Source organism: Notamacropus eugenii, chromosome 6, assembly GCF_028372415.1.
Source record: "Notamacropus eugenii isolate mMacEug1 chromosome 6, mMacEug1.pri_v2, whole genome shotgun sequence".
NCBI classification, from domain to species: Eukaryota; Metazoa; Chordata; class Mammalia; order Diprotodontia; family Macropodidae; genus Notamacropus; species Notamacropus eugenii.
Window position 1 is genome coordinate 146,897,436 of NC_092877.1, and position 18,184 is coordinate 146,915,619.

The following is an 18,184-nucleotide window of genomic DNA, read 5'->3' on the forward strand; positions in this document are numbered from 1 at the left end:
CAGATCTGGCCTCAGATGCTTACTAGTTGTGTGACCCTGGGCAAGTCACTTAACTTATGTCTACCTCAGTTTCCTCATCTATAAAATGGGGAAAATAGCATAGCCTACCAATAGAATGACATAATATCTGTACAGTATTTTTCAAACTTTAGATCACTGTATAAGTATTAGTTGTTCCTATTTTCAGCTTTTATCTCGAAGAGATTTACACAGAGGAACTCTGTTGGTCTTGGCAGAGTTATATGTGTTCATTACATTAAGATAGTCGTTGAACCACAGTGCTCAAGGCAGCTTAGAGGCAGCCCAAGTTCTACAAAGATAACTGTCTTTAAAAGCAAAAGAAAATTGAGTTCTAATCCTGCGTATGATACTCTGCATAACCACAGACAAGCCACTTTATGTATCTGGGCCTCGGTTTTCTCATCAGTAAAATGAGAATATTAGAATTGATTACCCATATCATTTTTTCCAACTCTAAAATACTAAAATCCTTAGATCTTAGAAATGTTCAGAAGTGACAAAGCTTTAGGTAGCATAATGCTGTGAAATACACTTACTGGTTCTGGAATCAGAAGATTTGGGTTCAAATCTCCCCTCTGACGTTTATTACCTGAGTGACTTTGGGTGAGTCCCTTAAATTCACAAAGCCTCACTCGCCTCATATGTAGAGTGCTGAATTCGATGGCTTCTAAGGTCTCTTCCAACTTCAGATCTATGTCCCAATGATCCCATGTTATAACATCACATAAATAAGGGATCCAATTACATGGAAATCGTTGGAGGTGGAGAAACTGGGAGGGTTTTCAGAATGATGTGAGGGCACACATAGTGATGGGTCATTTTATGGCCTTTTTAAATTTTTTATGTTTTTATTTTGGTGACCCCAAGTAGAAGTAATATTCCTCTGAAATGGTAGCCTAGTTTTGTTTATCACCTCCTTGTCAAGGCCTTTCTACTCTATATTGGTAATCTAAGATAGGTTAACAATAACTAACGTTTGTGGTTATTGAGTCATTTCAGTCTCTTCGTGACTTCATTTGGGGTTTTCTTGGCAAAGATAGTGGAATGGCTTGCCCTTTCATTTACCAGCTCATTTTTACAGATTAGGAAACTAAGGTTAAACAAGGTTAATGATTTACCCAGCTAAGTCAGGTCTTTCTGACTGCAGGCCTGTCATTCTATCCACTGCACCACCTGGCTGTCCCAGATATCCCTAGTTTCAAAGCTCAGTTCAGATATCATCTCCTACATGAGTCTTTCTCTGCTCTATGTAGTAGATACTACAACTCAAGTCAAATCACCAGGAATTTATTAAATACCTACTCTATGCCAAGCACTGTGCTAAAAGCTGAAAGTACTAAGATTAAAAAAAAGTCCTTAGAGGATTCTGGGAACATGGTGGAGTAGGTAAGAAAATTTCAGGCTCTCAAAGTTTTCCCCCACAAGAGTTAAAATAATACCTTAGGGCCAACAAAGTATGGGTGGAGATAAATAAGAATGGGGCACAATCTGGATCTGCCTAGGACAATTCAAGAAGATTGGAAGAAAAATCCAGGAAGAGGTTTGGTCCCAGTGAAGTGTAGACACCTCCAGACTAGGTTCCCTTTTAACAAGGAGCAAACCCTGGGGTTATTTGGTTTGAGAGGCTGCATCAGCCTCAACTTTTACCATAGTGGGAGGAGTTAGGCTTTGTACCCAGGAAGATTGAGGGAACCTCTGCTTATAAGGACTGCCAGACCCAGATGTGCTTCTAAGAGCTGCTGGGGTAAGAAGGAACCAGCACATCCCCATTGTGTGCAGAAGCAGTGGGGCAGAAAGCCTCTGGCCGGGTACTTACAGGAGGTTGGAGGCTTGGCTTTGGTTCCAGTCAAGAGAGGAGAACACCCAAAGAGTAACATCAAATGGTCACCTGCCCAAAAACAATTTATAGAAGATCTTTACAAAGACTTTAAAAATCTAATGACAGAGATGGAGGAAAAGAAAAAAAGAATAACTCAAGAAAAACACGAAGGTTATGAAAGTCAATCAGTTAGAAAAGGATATCCAGAATCTTAAGGAAGAAAATGACACCTTGAAAATTAGAACTGGGCAAAGTGAAGCCAATGAAATTGTAAGAGTTCAAGAAATAATTAAACAAAATGTGAATAATTAAAAAATAGAAGAGAAAGTGAAACATCTTACAAGAAAAACAGCAGATTTGGAGACTAGATCAAGAAGAGAAAATATAAAAATAATTGGACTAACTGAAAGTTAGGATCAAAAAAAGAATCTTGATACAATAATATAAGAAATAATTAAAGAAAATCGTCCAACAAGGAGGGGAAGTAGCAATAAAAAAATTCATCTATCACCCCTTAAAAGAGATCCTATGAGGAAAACACATAGGAATATGATAATCAAATTCTGAAATCCCCAGCTCAAGGATAAAATATTAAAAGCATCAAGATTAAAACAATTTAAATATGATGGAGCTATAATTAGAATACACAAGACCTAGCAGCAGAGACATTGAAGGAATGCAAGTCTTGGAACACAATATATAGAAGAGCAAAAGAACTGGGGCTCCGGCCAAAAATATCATACCCTGCAAAGTTAAGTATTATTCTGAATTTTAAAAAATGGATATTTGATAAACTCTCAGACTTTCAAGACTTCATTAAAAAAAAAATTCTTCACTTACTAGAAGATTCAAAATACAAGAACCAAGAGAAAGATAAGGTATTTACCAGTGACTGGTTATAATGGATTCATAAGGATAGACATTTTTATATATGTAAAATGTATTCCTAAGATTCTTTTTAATAATTGGGTAGCTCATAACAAAGATTTGGTTAAACCTAACCTTGATATTAATTTAAAAAGTAAAACCATTTAGGAATAGCTACACAGTAATTATTTTATCCAAATGAGGTACGAGAGGAAGAACTGATAGAGGAATTAGATGGGGGTAGAGGCCTGGCAACATCCTTTCATCAAGAATGGGTTTAAGAGAAAACAATGCATATCTATTTAGAAGAATATAAAGATCTAAATTCAGAGGAAATAAAAAGGTAGGGGCATAGGGAGGGGGTAGAGGTCAAGGGAGGGATCTTTAGAGGGGAGGGTAAGGGAACAGGTAAAAGGAGGGTATAGTAGGGTGTTTAGATTTATGGGAATCAGAGGATAGGGGAGGGATCCTTGGAGGGCAGTAGGCAAGCAATAGGAGAGCAAGGCAGTGGTAAATAGAAGTAAAGTAGTAGAGTCAGGAGGGAGAGGAATAAAGAGATATGCACAGACATGAAAACAAAGATCAAGAGTAGAATTTTTTGGGGAAAGTATAAGTCCATATATGTATATGTATGTATCTATAGCTATAGAGAAACATTAAATTTATTATAGACTTCTGGGGGGTAGAGAGAGGGAAAAGAGAACAAAATGCAGATAGTGAACAGCAGAGAACAAAAGAAAACTCACAAGGAAGCAAAGGAAAGATGGACAGTTCTCAACACAATGTGTATACATCATACAGGCTTTCTTGAAATGAAAATTTATTGTTACCTATTTTGAATCCCATCTTAGGTTCTGCTGTGCACATGAAATACTTATTTTCCTCTTTCTTTCTTTGTATTTAAGTTTCAGTATTTAAGTTTATTATATGTTTTTCTTTCTTTTCTCTATGCTATATTTGTGTCCTGGTCCTTAACTTTGAAATAAAAAAAAAAGTCCCATTTCTCAAGGAGCAGTCTAAGGGGAGAGAGACAACATGCACAAATCTATGTATAAACAGAATGTAAGGCATATAAATCAGAGATGATTTTGGAGGGATGTGATCAGCATTATGAGGGATTAGGAAAGGCTTATTAGAAGAAGGAGGATTTTAGCTGGCATCTGAAGGAAACTAGAGGAGCCAAGTTGAAGAGGGAGAGCATTCCAGGCATGAGAATAGTCAGGAAGAATGCACAGTCAGGAAGACGGAATGTCCCAGGTGACGAACAGCAAAGAGACCCAGGTCAGTAAATTTCAGGGTAGGTAGATGGATGTAAAGTGAAAGAAAACTGGAAAGGAAGGAGGTGGTCAGATTATGAAGGAATTTAAAAGGTCCTTTCCTATTTCCACAAAACTACCTTAAGTTTATTTTGTACAGATCTGCATGAGTACATTATCTCTCCCCAAAGACTGTAATCTTCTTGAGGACAAATACATTTCATTTCTGTTTTTATAACCTCATAACCTACCACAGTGCTTGTAACTTGGCTGCCTAATAAAGGTTTGTTGGGGAACTTATTGGTGAGCAACAACATCTATCACTTTCATAAAGATTGAATATTATACTAGAATGTAAACTCTTTGAGAGAAGGAACTGCTTTCTCTTTTTCTTTCTATTCCTTGAAATTGAAAGGCAGCAAAGCCTAATGGATAGAGATGTCCTCAGAGTTAGGATAAACCAGGTTCAAGTTCCATCTTTGCCTTCTATTGGCTTTGTGACCCTGAGCAAGTCATTTGACTGCTTGATGCCCCAGGTAATACTCAAGGCTCTAAGTTACAAAAAACATACTGACCTGCATCAATACAGGGACTTTCTTCATCTGAAGATCCCCTCTATCGAAAGCATCACCATCCAGTGAAAGGTCCAGTAACTTTCCACCTCCCAATTTCTTCGATCTCCAGTATCTGGCACAGTGCTTGACCTAGAAATGCTTGTTGAATTGATCTGACAATAACATCCTTTCAACATTTATCTTCTCCCCCCAATGAGCTCAGGTTTCCAAATTTTATGCTTTTAGGGATAGGAGACAGGGTGAGGGAAGGAGAGAAAGGGAGAACTCTCTCTATAATGTCTCATCTCCCAAGGAATCACCTATATTGCCAAGTATAACCCTCAATCAATCTGAGAGTCATTACAGTAGTCAAAAAGACGCTTTTCAGAAATAACATAAAACTTAGAAAATTTAAAAGATGTAACAAACCTTTCATATTTTCTTGTTCTCAGGCCTATGCCTGTTCTCTCTGGATGCCCCTTGATCTAATTTGGACTTTGCTGTTTCAGAGATCATATTACCCTAGTCAAAAGTTGTGTTTTTGAACTCAGCTGGGTCATAGGAACTTTCTCCTCACTCCATTCTAATTTGCAGTTTTGCTATAATAAAAGCCCTAAATATATTGCTACTGTCTAGACGTTTTATCTGAAACAAGTGTCCTTTGTAGTCTCAGAGGACTTTTCTCTTTTATTTCCAGTAAATCAAAGCCTGGGAAGAGCTTTGCTTCTTATTAAGACATACCCTTCACAGTCCAGTGACTGCCAACGGTGGCAAGCCATTGACAGTTCATTTACATATAAGTGATGACTTCCATCAGGTAGTTGGCTCAAAGATACAATGGACATTTCAAGCACAGCCAATATTTCTTATTCTTTGATGAGCATCAAGTGCCAATTTAGATAGAGAAACTGACTCTTGAAAAGTGAGGACTTCTTTTCATTGACCTTAAACTGTCTTCTACAGAGCTAGAGTGATGGACTGTCACTGAACTTTAATAGGAGTTCACTCCTCCAAAAGACACTGTATATAACTGTATAGAGTGCATGACTATACATAGGTAGTTAGACTGAACAGCCAGGAGAATTAAAAGTACATGAGGAAAATCCAAGCATTCTCAGATGTTGAAATGGATCTGTGATCTCACCAGTCCAATGGTGCAAAGAACAATCCATCTATGCCTGTCCATTACCCTTGTCTATATCCTTCCATTAATTCACCACTCACCAATATGCTGGGGGTATTATTTCACTTCTCTTGACATAATGAAGGCATCAGTGGAGTATGTGGATTGTTCATAGTTATGCCTTGATCTCATCACATGTGGTAAAAATTTGTGAATTAAGGGAATGACTGAACCATTTAGGGTATATGATTGCAATGGAATACTATTATGCTACAAGAATTGATGAGCAGGAAAGTTTCAGTGAAACCTGGGAAGACCTATATGAATTGATCCAGAGTGAGGTGAGCAGCACCAGGAGATCATCATACACAGTAACAGTAATATTCTAATGATGATCAGCTGTGAACAATTTAGCTACTCTAACATTACAGTGATACAAGACAATTTCAAAGGACTCATGATGAAGAATGCTATCCACCTCTAGAGAGAGAAGTGAAGTACTCTGAATACATACTGAAGTGCAATTTTTTAACTTCCTTATTTTCTTGCTAATTTTGAAACATGCCTAATATAGAAATATATTTACATGATTTCATATGTATAATTGAGATTACATTGTTTGCCTTCTCAGTGACTGGGGGAGGGACAGTAAAGAGGGAGAGAATTTGGAACTAAAAAACTTTTAAAGAATATTTAAAAAAAAATAATTTAAACTAACACTTCAATTTTAAAAAAATCTAACCACATTCCATCTCCATCCTTGCTCATATATTTCTTTGCTGACAGTTTTACTACAGCTCTTTGTCATAATTCCTTACCTGGAATGTCACCATGATCTAAAGCATATCAAAATAAAGGTCCATAAAGACACACCCCCTGTATCTTGCTTTTCTAAATATCAGGAATAGATAAACATTATATTTTATTTTTCCAAAAGTATTTTTGACAGTCTTTAGGTTTTTCCTGATTTTCTTCCAAACAGGACAACTTTATCCTCACCCAATATTGATGATAAAATCGTCCCTAGCAAACCCTGTATTTAAGGATGCAAACGCCTTCCATTATAATGCCATGTTTCTGTTCTCATTGTTTGCAGGGGGGGAAATCTAGCCAAATTCTGCTCATAAGTAATTCTGTGGGACTAGGCTAAAATTTAATTATGGTTTGGTAGAAGCTTCATTACCATGCTTGGATTTGTCTCCAGTGTGATTTTCTTTCTTTTTTTCTTTTAATTTGAAAGGTTCTTTTCAGCTGTTTTAGAGTTACTGAAAATGGAGAAAAAAAAACTTTTTTCCATTAAAGTCAAATTTCCTCTCTAAACTGTTTTTAAAACACAAAAAGAAAAAACTTCAAAATCTGCATGAGGGACTGAACAAAGTCAATTATCCACAGAAGGATCAGAAGGGGAATTGAAATTCAGTTATGTCAGCCCCACCAGTTAAACTATTAATTTACAGTTTCCTTTTCTTTTTTTCATGCAAAACATATTTCCACATTAGCCATGTTCCAAAGAAAGGAAGAAACAAAGAAAGAAAATGAAGATAAAGATTTTTTAGAAAAGATGCTTCAATTTGTACTCTGAGCCCATCAGTTCTCTATCTGGAAATGGATCGTATTTTATATCATGAGGCTAGAGTTTTCTTTTCTATCAACTCTTTTCCTAACACTTCTAATATCTTCTTCTTTGAGTTTCACATTCTCTATAAATTTACCTCCAATGAAAGGAACTAAAATTGGGGCAGCAAAATCGTCAAGACAGGTCCAAGAGAAAAAGTAACATCAGTATTAACCAAGAGTCCCCAAGTTGAGTACTTCTCTCACTCTCCCTTGACGATTTCTCCCCTGCTCCACCCTAACCAAATCTGCAGAAGGAAATACTGTACAGAAAAACAAGCAAAAATGTTTTATATCATTCTCTTTCTGGAAAAAGGTATGAATAGAATCCTTGACCACTATTCACATATCTTCAGCTTCTTCTTATGAACCCTTCAGTTGGTGGTGAAAATAGTAAATTGTCTGCACTTATATCTGTAAATGGTAGGAGCCAAAGAAACTATAAATAGTTAAGTTTTCTTATTATTAACACCCCCATGTTAGCTATCAGATATCTGGTAATAAAACTAAGACAGGAAGTTAATTGAATAAATACAATAAAGTGCTTATCCTTTAAATACATGGATTATGTTGTCTCTAAAATTTTGTCCTTCCACGTTATCTAAATTCAGACAAAGTCATGTATTAAGTAGATGTAGAGAATCACAAGTTAGGTTCCTTTTTTCTAAAAATGTTGGCATTAGGAACCCTCTTAGTACCAAGCTGTACTAACTTTGCTTTCTATCCTTGTGTTTTCCATTACTCAGTACCAGCTAGTGAACCACACAGGTACACCAGTCAAGTGTTCAGCCTTCATAGCGAGTGGCTGATACTATGGGCAATGGACCATACCAATGCTGCATCCATGTCAACACAGATCACTGATGACCTTGGAAACAAATCTGTGTTTGTGACTCCTCTGGCAAAGAACCTTTAAAATTTTTATCAGCTATACAGTTTTTTTCCAGTTTAAACTGAAACACAGTGGTAAAGGGTGGCCTCTAACTTTAGAACTAGGACATAAATCAGTGCAAGAAATTTCTTTCTTTTCCAGACTATTTTTGCCCACATATTCTTCAAGTGTTGTACAATGAAAGCTGCACCATTCACCATTTCTTCAAACTCTTTGCATTCCATTTCCTTCCTAGGACTTTGGTGCAACAGTGTTTAGCATTTCCCTCTCAGATTGTAAGTCCATCAAAAAGGGTTTTGATTGTGACACTCTTTTCTCCAAACCTCACTGCTAGTACTTTATCACTTTCTTTTTATCTCATCACTTACTTTCAATACCATTTGACAGTTTTCTTGATTCTAAATAGCATCTGTCACTTCTCTCATTTGATCCCTTCAACTTAATTGAAGCTAAAAATTTGGGGGGAGGAAGACAGGGGTCCCATTTGGATTTATCTTTCATTCCCAACTATGATCCTTAGCTTTCATCCTTCCTTTTACTTGGAAATCTACCATTTTACATCCTCCAAATTACCATATTCCTTTTTAAAAGAAAAAATAAGTCCATCTCTCCTATGAAGTCTCTTCTGATTGAATCTGAAGAGAATGTGTATGATCACATGGGCCAAAGTCAAGTAGCATTAATCTGGTCTATCCTTAACTCAGATTAGTAGCATAAAGAGTCAGAGAGAGAAACAAAGGAAAAGAAACTTCACACATTAAATTCACGTCAGATAATTGTTTCTGTTTTGTCATCTTTAGATAGTAAATTCCAATGGGTCAGTAATACCTTCTATACTTCCCCTAGAATAAATCTATAGTCAGAGAAGCTCAGAGTTGGAGGAGATTTCAGAGATAATTTTGTCCAACATTCTTCCCCAGATATCAAGGCCATCTACAATATTCATGACAAGTGTTTAAATGCCTTCCATGAAGGAGAACTAACAATCAAATAAAGCAAATCCTTATATCTTTGGACCCCTCTTATTAATAGAAAATCTTCTTTGTTGAACTCAAATATACCCTTTTCTAACTTCTATGTATTATTTCTAATTCTGCCTTTTGGGAACAATCTCAATAAATATAATAATGCTCCTGATGACAACCTATCAAAAATCTGAGAACAGTTAACATATGTTCCCTAAATCTTCTTTTTCAAGGTCAAAAATTCTGATTCCATTGACTTCTCTTAATATAGCATGGCTCTGATTCCTTCCTTGATATGGTCACTTGCCTTCTGCATATATTTCAGCTTGTCAATGTCCTCCCCTAAATGATGCACAAAGATTTGAATTTGCTATTCAGATCTGGTCTGACCAACACAGTGGGCTGTAACATTATCACTAGCAATGTGGATAAACCTTAACTCTCATCACAGTACAGTATCCATCTTACACAGTTCTTATTCATGTTCTCTCAGGGCTGTTTGGACCCAGGGATACGGTGAGGGGAGTCGACCTCACAAACCAGGGGATTTCCTCATTTTTAGTAATGTCATGAATATATAAACAGAATAATTCATGGCTGTCCAACAGTTATCTCTAGCCTCTTGGTCAGCCCATGCTATTTGATGACATCCTTTATATCATACTTTTCCTTCATAATTTATTTTTTTATAAAGTGCTGTAAATTGTTCAAACCCAGCATGCACTTCTCCATTGCTATCTGGGTGATGCTTAATTTCATTTTTTAAAGACTGTATATGGTTCTGTGATTTGCAGTCGTATAACCACACTGAGACAATATTGGTATTAAAAACCAAGACCTTTGTTTCAGGGAGAAGCTTGAGTTCATAAAAAGAATTTTGTCATTCCCCAAAAGCAATCTAGCCCTAGAAGCCATGGAACAAAAATGTCAATCCAAGGAAATAAAAAGTTTATATGGACTAATACACCAATTAGACAAATGATTGCCATAACACAAAGTGGGCAAGCTCTCCTTTTATGCCCTTCTGCCAATTAATACCTGTAGTGTTTATTTTACCCAATTGTTGTTTAGTCATTTTCAGCCATATCCAACTTTCTGTGACCCCATTTGGAGTTTTCTTGGCAAAGATGCTCAAGTGCTTTGCTATTTCCTATTCCAGCTCATTTTACAGATGAGAAACTGAGGCAAACAGGGTAAAGTGACTTACCCATTACATGTCTACTCTATGCTAGATATTGATGCTTAGAATAACGTACTTCATGCCAAGCTAAATGATTCTGGCAGATCTAGGTTCTAATGTAGCCTCAAACACTCACATGACCCTAGGAAAGTCACTCAACAACTAAAACATAACTATAAGAATAGTTAAAATAGTTTGATATAGTGCTTATTATGTGCTAGGCACTGTGATGAGAGCTTTATAAATATTTTCTCATTTGACATGCCCATGTCTCCTTTGTGAAATGAGAATAATGATAGTCTCTATTTCCCAGGATTGTCATAAAGATGAAATGAGATAATATGTGTAAAGTGGTCTGCAAACCTTAAAGCCCTTCATAAATGCTAAATATTCTGATTATTTGATTCCACTTCCTCTCCTTATAGATAATAGTTTGCTTCTCTTAAAAGCCTTAAGATTCCTTGATTCAGTGGCTAACTCAGTATTCATTGTCAAGACTCATTCCCACAAGCCCCACACTCAACTAGTAATACTGCAACTTAACACTAAATAACCAAACTCAGTTTTCAGTGCACAAATTCAGCATTCAGTAGTCCAAAATGGAATTCATTATCTAAAAAAATATCTAGTCCTAAGTTCTACATACCAATTTAATGTTAATTATTCAAAATCAGTATTCTACAATAAAATTCATTATTTGATTTTTAAGTTCAGCATTAAAAACCCAAACTCAGTATTCCATAAAAAAAAAAAAACCCTTAGTATTCAGCAGTAACCAAACAGTATTTTGTATTCTGTACCTTACCTCAGTGTAAGTACCCAAACTGAAAATCAGCCTTCAGTATTCAAACTCAGATTATTCAAATATTCAATATTCAAAGTCAGAATTCCACATGCACATTCAGTATCTCATATCCAAACTCAATATTCAATATTTAAACTCAGAAGTTATTATCCAAAAATGAATATTTAGCATCAGGTTTGGAATTCTGCACTAAAATTCAATATTCTTTACCCCATTCTGAATTCATTACTAAAAGGCATCATCCAATAGCTAAAGCATTCAACTTTTACATTCAGTATCCAGTATCTCAATTCAGTATTCAGGACCCTGACTCCATATTCATTTTCTTGATAGGGTTCAGCATCCTAACTCAGTCTTCAGTACATAATTCAATATTCCATAAACTGATTCCATATTGCATCAAGGCCTAGAGAAGCACAAGGAGGCCTCCTCAGTGAGCTCCAGAACACTCAAAATAGAGCAACCTAATGATTCACATGGGAAAAGACAGGTGAATCTACTGTCCAGGCTATAATATGAAATTGATGTGGAATCATGACATTAGTCCAAGTGCATTTATACTGAACTTCTGCTATGAATGGAACTCAGATAGGCAAGAAGGAGAAGGAAAAAAAGAAAAAAAGGAACAACAGGAGAAGGAGAAAAAGAAAGAAGAGGAGGAGAAAGAGGAGGAAGAGAAGGAGAAGAATTGTACTGCACTTGGGGAACTGTGTACCTCTTTCAATGATTCCAAGTTACTCTAAACCTCAAATGCATTTTTTAAAGTCAATATTTTTCTGCATATCTATGAATACCACAACCACTGAAAAATTAAAATGACAAGTAACAGAAAGAGCTATGTAAAAGTATAAACAGGCTATATTATCAGAGATGACCTGTGCGGGGAAAGGGTCATGAAAGGTGTCATTGAGAATATGCATGATTGTTAAAAAAAAAAAAAAAAAAGAGTTAGTGACATAGCAATAGAAGAATAAAAAAAAAACAGAACCTAGAAACAGAACAATGACTATAAAAATTCAAATATTTGAGAATAATAAAATATTCTATGTTACAAACAGTTTTATATAATAATATAAAAGAACAAAAAAACTGAAAATGAACATTGAAAGTGAAATTTGACTATAGAGTTTAGAAAATGTGCCCCTCTCCTTCTCCTCTTCTTAAAGGTAAGGAATTATAGGGTATAGAATATTTCATATATACTATCAGAGTCAGGTAATATATTGGTTGATTTTACTGAACTACATAGTTTCACTTTTTATTCTTTGTTATAATGCAAGGATGTTAGGGAGAAGTGGGAGGCTGAAATATATACTTGGAAATGAGGGTACCATTAAATCAAAAGACATAAAAAATTTTAACGAAAAAATTGAGCAGACTGTCACACAAACAATGACAATAATAACTGCTTATATTTATATGACATCTTACAGTTTGAAAATCACTTTACAAAAGTCACTTCATTTGATCTTCACAACAGCTCTGTGAAGTCAGTAATTCCGATTTTAAAGTCAGTAGTTCAAATTTTATCATCCTTGTTTGACAGATGGGCAAAGCAAGGATCTCAAAACTGAAGTGACTCCTCCAATATTATGTAGCTGAAAAATGGCAAAGCTGAAATGGATCACTAGAGGTATTTACGTGGAAAGTGACTGATTACAGTCATTACTTCCAAGATTGGTCCTAGGGGTTTGTTGTGGGTTTTGTTTTTATTTTTTTGTTTTGCCAGTCACAGAGTTTTGTTGACTCATACTGAATTTGTGGTCATTTAAAAGCCCCACCCTTTTCCATACGAACTGCTGTCTATCCACATCTACACTATTCTCTACTTTTTGCTATGGATTTTTTATTCATTTATTCGTGTCTGACTCTTTGTGAACCCATGAACCATATTGTCCTCAGAGTTTTCCGGGCAAAGATACTGGAGTGGTTTGTCATTTTCTTCTCCAGTGGAGGCACATAAAGGTTAAATGATTCAGAGTTGTAGAGCTAATAAGTAACTGAAGTTATATTTGAACTCAGGTCTTCTAAACTCCAGCCCCAGCACTCTACTGCACCATCTTGCTGCCTCAGAAGCTATGCTTAGGTCTTTACACGTTTCTCTATTAATTAATCATCTTAAATTCAGCCCATTACTTGAGACTATAATAGTGTAGCTGGACCTGAGTTTTCTAATTCGTTCAATTATCCATCCTACCTAACTTAGTATGCTTTCAAATTTGCATATTTGAGAGTTCTAGAAGAGGCTGATAACTTCAGGTAAGAATTGGAAATTACTTCCAAGATCTTTTCCAAATTCAAAGATCTTATGATGCTGACATGTTCTATGGCAAAGCAAAATCAGCTGTTCAGGAAGAGACTTTTTTTAACTTTTATTTGCATTCAGGTTTATTGGTATGATAAAACAGGTGTATACATTTTATGGGAAATTTCTAGATTGTTAGCTTGTCACATCTTTCTATGCTTAGAGATTCTTTTTCTTTTCCTATTTTAGCCATGAAATTTGTCCACATATGATCTGGATTATTGTTTTCTTGCCAAGTAAGTCGATCCATCTCAGTGAATTCAAAGATAAAAGGTACTTGTTCACCTGATTATTAATCTGGTGTTTTGAAGCGTATTTTCATTCTCCTCTCTCTCATGGACCTGGCTACTAATTTTCCAACAACACGAATGTCAGCTTTCTTGATTATTGGGTGTCCAGAAACTAAAAACACAAAAACAAAAACCAATAAACAAAAACATTAATTTGTTGATTAGCAATTGAGAAAGACTCTTTCCAATAATATAAATACAGAAATGTTATCTATTCTGAGTATCTACCAGAAGTTGCTAACTGTTAACAAATAATTCAGACTGTTCCAGTGATAGGGAACAACACACTCTCCTCCTCTCCTGTAAGTGTAGAACCTAAGAGTCATTGCAGCAGCAAGAAGCAGCTACTTCCTCAAGATTTATATCCTTTTATTTCAGACCAGCAGGAAGTAAGCATCTCTAGCAGAACATAAGCTCTTCGAAGATAAATGATAGTTGAGATTTGAGACCAGTCAAGATGGGAAAATAGAAGGGATATCAAATACCATATTCCAAATTCCTAAAGAGTTTTAATAAGTTAAATTAATTTACCCATTAAGGAGTCAATTATTTCATTTCAAGGTTGCCTTCTGCTTCAGAAATTAAGCAAAATGCAGTCACTTCATATCGGTTTGTTGCTGAGAGAGTTCTGCATAGTTTAAAATGTTTGTAAAACATTTTGAAAACTTGAAAAGAAAAAATTTAAAACCATTCATACATTTTGACCCAGCAATTCCATTGTTGGGTTGATGCCCCAAGGAAGTCATTAACAACAACAAAAACTTTTATATGAAAATGTTCATAGTGGCTTTGTTGTTCAGTTGTTTCAGTTGGGTCCAACTCTTTGTGACCCCATTTGTGAGTTTCTTGGTAAGTATACTAGAGTAGTTTGCCATTTCCTTGCCATCAAATTTTACAGATGAGGAAACTGAGGCAACAGGATGAAGTGAATTGCTCCGAGTCCCACAGCTAATAAGTGTCTGGGGCCAGATTTAAACTCATAAACATGAGTCTTCCTGATTCCAAGCCTAATGCTCTATCAACTGTGCCACCTAGTTGCCTCATTCATAATGATACTCTCTATGATAGCTCCAAGAATGAGGACAGTCTACCTAAAACTTGGAAACTGTTGAACAAATTATGGCACATAAATGTGATGGAATATAAAGAATGCAGAGAAATGTTGGAAGAAGGATGAAGTGAGGCAGAGGGAACAAAGAAGAGTTAAAATAGCAATATTCACAATAACTACAATTATGTAAATGAAAGCAATTTTAAATGGCCATAAAACTCAACATTAGACAATGTAGATACAAATGTAGAAAGTACATATGTACATCCTATCTTTTAACAAACTATGGAAGTCCTATCTTATGTTGTTAGACCAACCATAAACATATGGCTTAGCCATTATCTTAACTTTCAGGTGGCAGTTCATACAAAATGTACATTCAAGTTTATGGAAAATTCCTAAATTGTTTCAATAAGTTAAATTCATTTACATTAAGGTGTCCACTACCAAGCAAGTTAACTTTGTGTATTTTAGAAACTAAACAAAATGCTGCTGGCTCCTGCTAGTTTGCTCGTTGTAGAGTTTTGAATAGTTTCAACAGGTTTGGAGAACATTTTGGAACTACAAAAAGAAAAATTACAAAATTTTCATTCATATTGACACAGTGATCCCACCACCAGATTGATGCCCCCAAGGCAGTCACTGACAACAACAAAATACCTTTCCTGTATGAAAATATTCATTGTGGCACTATCCACAGTACCCACAGGAAATGCCTATGGTATACCTATAAATGGTGTATCTATAAATAATAGTGAACAAATTACAGCATTGGAATATGATGGAATATAAAGAATATGTAGAAATATTGGAAGACTTGTATAAAATGATGCAGAGGGAATAAAAAAGATTCAAACCAATAATATGCATAATTAGTACCTCCTCCTCCCTATGATCCTTTGATGTACATGCTTGTGGTTTGTCCTTCATTCTCAAAGAGGAACATGACATCAGCCAGATCATGACAAGATTTGAGACTGACTTTGATTTGAGAGAGGGAGGGTTGTGTAAGGCCACCAGTCTTACTTTCTCCTCCAGAGCCATCTGGGTCCAGTGGCCTTATATTGATCAGGATGACTGGAGATGGCCTGGAGAGAGACAGGCTGGCATCCCACTGTGATACCACAAGGAACTTTACTGTAGGGGCATTAGAACCACACATCCCTGCTGATGAGCACTACTCTTGCCTCTGTGTCATGCTATTTCTCTTATGTATTTATGTAGAATATTAATTTCTCTGGCCCCAACTTGTTTCACCTAGGATTTTGACACCACTGATTAGCTCCTCTTCTATCAAAGGTAGACATAGGTGCTACTTATGCCATGAAGACTTCTCTGATTTCTCCAGCTGAATGGAGAGAGTCCCCTCAAATTTTCCTAGAGTTCTTTGAATTTCTATTTTTCCCCTTTTATTCTATTTAATATCATGCTTGCATTGTATTCGTCTTAGTAGATGGCAAAATCCTTGAGGGTAGGAATTGTGGATTTGTTCATTTTCATAATCCCAGCACTCATTAAAATACTTTCCACATAGTAGAGATTTCACAAAAATAGTTGATAAAATGAATTAACAGGGCCAATAACTCCTCCCATGTTGTGAAATGATACTCTACTTCTGGCTGCTTTGTGCTATATAACCTTTTTTAACATATTTATTTTATTTTTAATTTATGGGATAAAACAATTATTTCTATAACAATATAATAAAAAAGACAATTGCACATGAAACTGCAAATCTATTATATATTCTATTCCTTTTAAATATATAAAAAGATATGTAAATTTTCTTTTTTTTTCCTTTTTTTTAAATTTCCCTTCTTGCCCCACCCTAGAAACGACTCCCATCAGACACAAATATATGTAAAATTATTCTAAATATACTTTATTTATCAATTCTTTCTCTGGATGCAGATAGTATCTTTCTTCATATGTCTTTTGAAAATGGAATTCTTGTTGACTAAGCGTTAGAATCATATGATTCTAAACTAAAAAGATGTGAGAGATCCTCTAGTCTTCCTCCTTCCCCTTCAAAGTTGTGACTTTCTCAAGGTTGTTCAATTAGTTCAGTAGGAATAAATACTACTAACCCTTTATGTGGTGGCCAAGAACTGGAAACTGTGGGGATGCCCATCAGTTGGGGAATGGCTGAACAAGTTGTGGTATATGAATGTAATGGAATATTATTGTTCTATAAGAAACAATGAGCAGGAAGAGTTTAGAAAAACCTGGAAAGACTTATATGAACTGATGCTGAGTGAAGTCAGCAGAACCAGGAGAACATTGTATATAGGTACAGCCACATTGTGCAATGACTGCCTTTGATAGACTTAGCTTTTCTGAGCAATGCAAGGAACTCCAAAAGACTCATAATGGAAAATCCTACCCACATCCACAGAAAGAATTATGGAGTCTACATGCAGATTGAAGCATACTATTTGCTCTCTTTCTTTTTTCTTTTGTTTTGTTTCTTCTTTCTCATGTTTCATCTCATTGGTATATAATTCTTCTTTAAAACCTGACTAATATAAAAATGGATTTAGTATGAATGTATACATAAAGCCTATCTCAGTTTACATGTCATCTAGAGGAGGAAGAGGAAGGAGGGGGAGAAAATTTAAAACTCAAAAGCTTGTAGAACTGAAAGTTGAAAACTAAAAATAAGTAAATTAATGAGAATAGATATTACTTCAGTTGTTACTTTGACCAGAGATAAAAACAAAAATAATTATATTTATGTGTGTGAATCCATCACTTTAGTGAATTTTTTGTGGGAAACACCCTATACCCAGAGAGTTCTGAAACCAGTCTATAACTATAGAGTCTCAGGAAGCTACTTATAAGAAACACTAAGGGGCAGTGGATCCCATGGCTAATATGTGTCAGAGATAAGACATGTAAACAAAGTTCTCCCAATTCTAAAGCTAGCCCTCAGTTTGCCATGTCAGGAGAACCCTCAACAATAAGAATAGCTAAAAATTTCCATTTACATAAGTAGTAATTTAAAATTTACAAAGTACTTTTCATCCATTATCTCATTTGATCCTCATGACAAACCTATAACATAGTTTAACAATGCTTGCACTTTCCAAATGAAGAAACTGAGCCTCAGTTAGGTTTGAGTGACTTGCACATGGTCAAATAGCTAGCACTAGAAGTATGATTCAAACTCAGGCATCCCCTGCCACCATGTCCTGCACTCCTTCCACCACAATAAATGAAAACATCAAAGTCAGCATCAAATATTCATTGGTTTCCTGCTATGTGCCCACCCATGTGACACTGAGCAAATTACATCTCTCTGGGTCTTAGTTTCCTCATCTATAAAATCAAGGGGCTGGGGATGATACAAAAGACTACTTCTAGTTCTAAGTTCATCATTCTTAATAAGCCTGTATGTCTAGCACTATGCTGAATGCCATGGGGTACACAAAATAAGTGAAAG

General features: G+C 35.6%; 1 protein-coding gene across 2 annotated transcripts in view; it reads right to left on the reverse strand.

Moving 5' to 3' along the window:
• IQCM (IQ motif containing M) overlaps positions 1-18,184 on the reverse strand; it is a 522,295-nt gene that overhangs the window by 37,187 nt on the left and 466,924 nt on the right. The window contains exons 10-11 of one of the 2 annotated variants that reach the window (XM_072621219.1): positions 4,539-13,803; positions 1,838-1,909 (exon numbers count right to left, since the gene is read on the reverse strand). In XM_072621219.1, the coding sequence (XP_072477320.1) occupies positions 13,694-13,803 (110 nt within the window). In that variant the 3' untranslated portion in view covers positions 1,838-1,909; positions 4,539-13,693. Of the gene's footprint in view, positions 1-1,837; positions 1,910-4,538; positions 13,804-18,184 lie in introns of those variants that run through there. The other variant, XM_072621220.1, reaches the window with a different exon arrangement.